This window comes from Physeter macrocephalus, unplaced genomic scaffold, assembly GCF_002837175.3.
Source record: "Physeter macrocephalus isolate SW-GA unplaced genomic scaffold, ASM283717v5 random_995, whole genome shotgun sequence".
NCBI classification, from domain to species: domain Eukaryota; kingdom Metazoa; phylum Chordata; class Mammalia; order Artiodactyla; family Physeteridae; genus Physeter; species Physeter macrocephalus.
The window spans coordinates 519-7,506 of NW_021146258.1; the positions used below are offsets into that span (position 1 = coordinate 519).

Below are 6,988 nucleotides of genomic sequence, written 5' to 3' on the forward strand. Positions count from 1 at the left end.
GCCCCAACCCGGCTCTCACTGCCATGCCTTCTCCCAAGTCCTTTACACGCACAGCGCCCTCAGCTTGTCAAGCTGGAAATGGCTCAATTAAAAGTGCCTCTTACACACCCTTGCTGCTCCCGTCACACCTCAGTCCTCAGTCCTCGAATGCCTTCCTGTGTCAGTACCTAAAGAGTCACTCAAAAAACAAAAAAAAATTCTACAAAGTGTTTTCTGTAGGAAGAGACAGAAAGGAAGGATTGATTTTTCTAGCTGTTTGGACATGTGTCACTTTTTAAGTAGCATTTGTTGTATTTGTTGTATTTCTCATGTTTTTAATAGCTAACAGGTATTGAGTTATTATGAGCCAGGCAGTCTGCAAAGCAAGAGACGTTTCTTGCAGAAAATCTGGAAAATTCCGAGAGCTATAAAAAAAATGGAATCCCTCATTATTCTACCCCTCAGAGAGCCACTGTTAACTTTTTAACAGTCCTTCCAGACTTTTGTATGCATCTGGAAATGTATGTAAATTTAAAACAAAACAAAATCAAAACCGTATTCTGTTGTATAATTTGGTGTTTTGTTTTTGGCGTGTAACATGGTGTTAGGAAAACTGTTCCGGTTCATGAAGTCTTACTTGCTCCTCGGGCTACCCAGGGCGCTGCCACGTGTGCTCACCTGCGGTGTCTCCTACAGGTGTGCTCTGTGGCATGATCGCCATCGCAGATGCGGTCAAGCAGGAGGCCGCCCTGGCCGTGCACACACTGAAGAGCATGGGCGTGGATGTGGTTCTGATCACGGGGGACAACCGCAAGACAGCCAGAGCCATCGCCACCCAGGTAAGGGCCGGGGGCCGGGATGTCTCCCACATCTGAAATTGCAAGCGATTTCAAGCTGGCAGAAACAGTTTAAGGAAAATAAATACGCACTAGTGCATTGAGCACTCAGCTTTGCTCTGGTCCTCCCCCATCGCTGGGGGCTTTTCTCTCCACATGCTTTGATCTCAGGGCCGTGCACATCCCAGGGACCACCTTGCTGCTGCCCCAAAGATCACATTGCTGGGGCCTCCGTGCCATCATTCCTGCACGGTGGCTGCAGCCCCGGAAAAGCTGTTCCAACATTCTTTATTTTCCAGTCGCTGCACTGAGGAAAAACGACCATGGCTTGAGGGCTGAAATAAACAGTCTTGTAGCCTTTATATTAAGGGAGTGTTTTGCCGGCCCAGCTCTTCTCACTCTGCACCAGATAAGTCCCTGGGTCCCGGCAGTTCTTCTGCGGCGCTAGGGTCTGAGTTTGGGCCACGAGGGCAGCACGACTGCACGCCTGCCTGCCCTGCCTCGCGGAGAGGGCTCCAGTGCAAACTCCAGACTGTTGTATACCACCCCTTGCGGACATGTGTGTAAAGCTGTCTGCTTTTGAGAATGAATTGCTCCTTGGGAGGGGAGCGGCAGTGCCCCTGTCAGCCCTCCTTCGGAGAGTACACCCACTCCGGGTTAAAACTTGTTCCTGCATTCAGCAAGCCCTTACTAAGCGCCACCCCTGTGACAGAGAGGCTACAGAGAGCAGTGAAGAGGGCACCGCGCTCGAGGAGCTCACGGTCCCGTGGGGAGGGTGGCCCAGGGACCGAGTGTAAACCAGGTGCTGGGCGCTCCAGTGGAGGAGTGCACGGGACGCATGGGAGCTGCCAGCTTACCCCTCGGCCTGGCAGAGGCCGGGGACACCTTCCAGGGGAGAGGAGGCCTGCAGGCGTCAGATGAAGAAGAGGGGGTGCCGGGGGCAGGGAAAGTGACCTTTGCAGGACAGAGCCGGCGACGCGAGCGCCGCCTGCGGGTGCGAGGTGGCAGCGGGTTGGGGAGGCCAGGGTGGGGCCCGCTGGGGCCGGGGGCGGGGAGCTGGGCACAGGCGGGACCTGACCTGGGGACCTTGGGAGGCAGGCAGAGGAGTCTAGACGTTGTCCTGGGGGAGGTGGGATCCGCTGGAGGCCTTGAAGCAGGAGAGTAACGTGACCAGTGATTGCTGTTTGGGAGAGGTCTCGGGACGGCGTCTGGAGGAGGGTGTTGGGAGGCCAGGATGTGGGCAGGAGGCCAGCGAGGGTCCCAGACCACCGCGGGGCGTTGGGGCGGGAGCAGGGGGCGCGTTTGCCGTGCGACCTGGACTCTGCAGGGCTTGGCGACGGGACCTGGAGGCTGAGGGCTCCTGGGTTTCTGCCCCTGTTCCTGCCCTTGGCAACACCGGTTGCTATTGTGCATTTGTTTTTTTATTGACTGCTGTTCTTCTTTCCTTTCAGGTTGGCATCAACAAAGTCTTTGCGGAGGTGCTGCCTTCTCATAAGGTGGCCAAGGTCCAGGAGCTCCAGAACGAGGGGAAGAGAGTGGCCATGGTGGGCGATGGCGTGAACGACTCCCCGGCCCTGGCCCGGGCCGACGTGGGCATCGCCATCGGGACGGGCACGGACGTGGCCATCGAGGCAGCTGACGTCGTCCTCATCAGAGTGAGCTCTGCCGCGTCTCCCCCGACCTGTTGCCCGTAGCAGGAGTGCCGAGGGCCGCAGAACGGGGCTCCCGGTTCACCGCGTGCTCCTCTCCCGCAGAATGACCTGCTCGACGTGGCGGCCAGCATTCACCTCTCCAAGAGGACCGTCCAGAGGATACGACTCAATCTGGTGCTGGCACTGATCTACAACCTGGTCGGGATCCCCATTGCAGCAGGTAGGCCCTCACTGCCCCGTTCCCTCTGGCCCTCGGTGTGGCCAGAAGCCTGGAAGAAGGAGTTGATTTTATTATGTCCGCTTTGTCAGTCTCTAAAGGTAAAGGAGAAACTGCAGGGAGGACCCAAGCCTTCTGGTCACTGCGGGCCTCTCTGAAAAGCTGGCCAAGCTGCTCAACCCTATTTACCTTGGCCCTGTTTTCGGGAACATTATTAAGACACACAGTCTGAAAAATAATCAATATTAACGGTTCTGGGGCACCCGTTACACGCTAAGCCCCGGGATCAGTGCTTTAGAACTTTGTCTTAAGAATCAACCCCGCCCGGGTTTTATCCTGACTCAGAAATAATCATGGGAAGAGATGGATATGGTCTGCTCCCTAAGTCCTCCCTCCCCCACGGTATCTTGTGTCACCGGAGAGGGAAGAGTTCCAAAGACTCCTGCAAGGAAAGCGCCTACGTGGGCCAAGACCTATTTTTAGACATGAGTGCCGCACCCCACGTTCCCCTGTTGTGTCCGAGTGGTCGGCGCTGCCTCACGCGGTGCATCAGCGCGTCCACCGCAGCCCGGCTCCGGCAGGTGCACCTCCTGCCCCGCGGCCGGCCCAGGGCCTGGTCCCCTCCCGTGCTTGCGGCTCTGTCCCGGGACCCGGTCTCGTTGCCCCTTATCAAGGTGCTTTGACGCCCCTGAGGGAGGACCGCCGTGTAGAGAGGGCCCGTGGTCGTCAGCGTGCTGTCGCGGCGCTCACACCCCCGAGGGGCCCCCGGATGGTGGCACCTGCAAGTCCCTGGGGTGCCCTGTCCCCTGGAGCTTCCCCCAGACAGGTGATGGCACCTCCGGATGGTCCCAGGAAGGTCAGGGTGGGTGGCGGACCCCAGTCCCCTTGACGGTGCCCCCCACCCCCCCGCCCAGCTCTGAGACCGCCCGCCTCAGGCCCACGGGCACGTGGTCAGCGCCCAGCCCAGCCCAGGGGCTTCCGAGCCGCCCTGAGGAGAGCTTCTGGTGGGCGGCGAGGCTGGGCCCCCCTCGCTGTCCGCCCTGGGCTGCGACCTGAGCGCAGTGCCCCCCTCGGCCAGGTGTCTTCATGCCCATCGGCGTCGTGCTGCAGCCGTGGATGGGCTCGGCGGCCATGGCTGCCTCCTCCGTGTCCGTGGTCCTCTCGTCACTGCAGCTCAAGTGGTGCGTCCCCGCGGCGGGCCCGGGGGGCGGGGTGGGTGTGCGCCCCGAGCGGGGCCCGGCTCGTGTTTGTGTAACGACTCGTCCACCGCGAGCCAGCGGTTTACCTCTGAGCAGTCACCTCGCGCTGCTTCTTGCCGTTACTCCGCTCGACGGCTGCTTATGTCGAGAGGGAGCTATAGGATCCCTGTTTGTAATCATTTTTCTTTTTTAAAAGGGGTCTTTATTTACTTATGCTTTCAGTTAACAAAAGTTAATGACAGCCCACTATGTACCAGGCATTTGGCTAGAAAGTCTCTAAGTTGGGAACTTGCCCTGAGCCATAGGAGTTCGGTGGCCTTTCTTTCCTTTAAAAGCCGTGAGGCCCTGGTACTGCGTGTTATTAAAGACTTCATGAGAGGCCTTCACCGGGCTTTACAAAAACAGGCCGTGTGTCCAGAATGGCTCAGGTGCTCTTGGACTCTTGCTTTGCAGCTACAGGAAGCCGGAGCTGGCGTGGTACGAGGCGCAGGCGCAGGGCCGCCTGAAGCCCCTGACCGAGTCCCAGGTCAGCGTGCACGTCGGCATGGACGACCGGCCGCGCGACTCCCCACGGGCCGCGCCCTGGGACCAGGTCCGCTACATCAGCCAGGTGTCCCTGTCCTCCCTCAAGTCCGACGGGCTGTCCCGGCACGGCGCCGCGGCCGACGACGAGCGGCGAGCAAGTGGCCTCCGCTCCTGAGTGACCGGGACGAGGAGCCGTGCGTCCGAAAGCCGCAGGCGGTGTGGGCCCCGCCCGGCCCCCCGCCCCGTGAGGCCGAGGCTCCAGCCCGGCAGCAGCAACAGCTGGCGGCGGAGCCCCTCGCCAGCCCTGGACGTTCTAGATCACCCCTCCCTGCGGCTTGTGGACCACGCCGCCGGGGCCCCACGGGCTCGTTGGAAACCCTGCTGGCCTCGAGAAGAGGAGGGACAGCCAGCCCTCCTCGCATCCTCTGCCGTAGCGTTTGGGATAACTGCCTGTGAAACGAGGACGATCTCGTTGGGTCCGAAAACTTAGCCGGGCCTGTCCACAGAACTCATTAAAACCTCGGGCTCTGGCGCTTTTTGACGACACCCACGTGCGTCGCGTATCCGAGACCACCACTTACCTCAAGCGTCCCCGCCCCTTCTGCTGGCGCCATCTCTTCCTTTTCTGTCCTTGACCCTGGGGCTGTGGCACCCCGTCGTCTGAGGGCCGGGCTGATGTCCTCACGTCCCCGCGGCTGCTCTGCAGGGCGCTCGTGTGCTCCTTCCTGAACCCCTCGCCCACACGGCCGCCAGAGAGCCGCCACGCTTCTTTCTCCTCGGGGTGGGGAGAGGTCTTTGTTGCTTACGACCCTCTTCTCCGTGGAGTCCTGGCTTCTCAACGCCGCCGAATCCAGTGCTGTTGCTGGCTCTCGCTGCCCAGCTGTTGTGAGGGTCTCAGAGCCCGAGACTTGAGAAATTCGGCTTCTTGTTGGTGGGGTGGGGGGATCCGGGGGGACCCAGGGAGGCATGTGGTGCAGGAACCTGCTTGCTGCATTCCAGGGGCTTCAGTTACGTGGCACGCTATGTGACTGTCACCTCACGTGGTCCATTGTGGGAGTCAGGTCACTGCTGCCCCAGTGCTACAGCCCCCTGGGGAAACGGTACCCAAATAAGAGAGGAAATCCCAGTCCTCCACATGCATTGACTTCTGCATGCAGAGCTGGCGCCTTAGGAAGGGGGTGACCACAGTTTCCCAAGAGAACATCTGTTTCTAACTTTAAGTGGCCTTTGTGGTTGCACAGCATCAGAGGGGCCGCGGTGGGGCCCATGGCGGACTCAGGGCTTGGTGGTGATTGGCAGACCACGCGGGGTAGACTAGTACTATCAGAATCTTAGACTAGGCGGTGCAGAGCCTGTTCTAAGTTCCAAGGTGAAGCCCTTACCACACACGTTTTAGTTAGTTATTGTCAGTGATTTTCCAGGGGGATATAAGCACTTTTTATAAGTTACCTCTAATCCTCCCAACAAGCCAGCAAAGTTAGATAATTCACAGGCGGGAAACGGGCTCAGAGAAGCTAGGAATCCCACCCAGGATCACACAGCCAGTATACATGGCAGAACAGGGGTCTGAATTCATGTCTGTTGGCTCTGAAGTCTTTTCTCTAACTTGGCCCTACCTTGACTATTTCCCTCGATAAGAATAAACAAGAAAAAGGCCCTTGCGCTCCCGGAAGAACGAACCTGCCAGGTGATATATTTGCTGACTTGGGGTGAAATCGGACTGCGAGGTCATGTCATGTTCCCTTTGGATGGTTCCTTTCCATTTGCATATAATTTAGTTTTTGCTGGGTCTTAGCCTCTAAAGTTGATATGCAGGGTTTTGTTGTGTTTTTACGGTTTCCGGTCTTCCCTTCCCTCCCCAGCCCCTTCCTGCTCTGTGTTCCCAATTGTGTCCTCTCTTTACTCCTGGCTGTGCTTGGGTAATGTGTCCTGTTTTCTAACCGGGCTAATCATTGTCTAAAGAATCTAATTGTATTGATTTTTCAAAAAGCTTTTAGGACCATAAATGTCATGTTTATAGGGACATGGAAATATTTATATAATTGTACAGAATATAACCTTTCAGAGATGTTCAAAGTATAAGTTTTTTTTTTTTTTGGTCAGAAAAGAAGAATTCCTATTTCAAAAACTTTCCCATGCTACATTAAAGTTTCTTTTTCTATTCATCTAAAAATTTGCCTCTGGCTGGCTCCGAGTGGGAAGCGTGTGGGAGCCAGTGCAGTGCCATCTTTGGTGAGAACCTCGAGGTGCTGACTTTGCTCAGTGCCTTTTCAGGGGGAGAAAAGAATGCGGTTTAACAGTGGAGGCCACGAGGGTGGCCAGAGCCCTCTGATGGGCCATCCCAGCACTGTGTGAGCCCCTCTCCCAAAGGCCTTCCTCAGTGGTCTGTGGGGAGAGCTCTGGAAAGCACTGCCTCAGGGTACCCGTCCCGCTGGTTCGGACACGGGCCTAGGTGACCCCATCAAATGCACTTCCCTGGTTGAGGGCGATTTTCTACAAATGGCTGTTCTCAAATGCACACATTTAATCAGAACGGCTATATTTTGGGATCCTCGGCCCTGAAGGAATCGGGTGGGAGGG

General features: G+C 57.3%; 1 protein-coding gene across 1 annotated transcript; it reads left to right on the forward strand.

Annotated features, from left to right (window-relative positions):
* Nucleotides 1–675: 675 nt before the first annotated feature.
* On the forward strand, nt 676–5,315 carry LOC114483907 (copper-transporting ATPase 2-like; the record flags this gene model as incomplete). Its single annotated transcript, XM_028486463.2, is given in 6 exon segments — nt 676–818; nt 2,267–2,470; nt 2,570–2,687; nt 3,763–3,865; nt 4,337–4,556; nt 4,559–5,315. Coding segments are annotated over 6 exon segments (1,094 nt in total), but the record flags the coding sequence as incomplete, so codon positions are not given.
* Between the last annotated feature and the right edge of the window lie 1,673 nt (nt 5,316–6,988).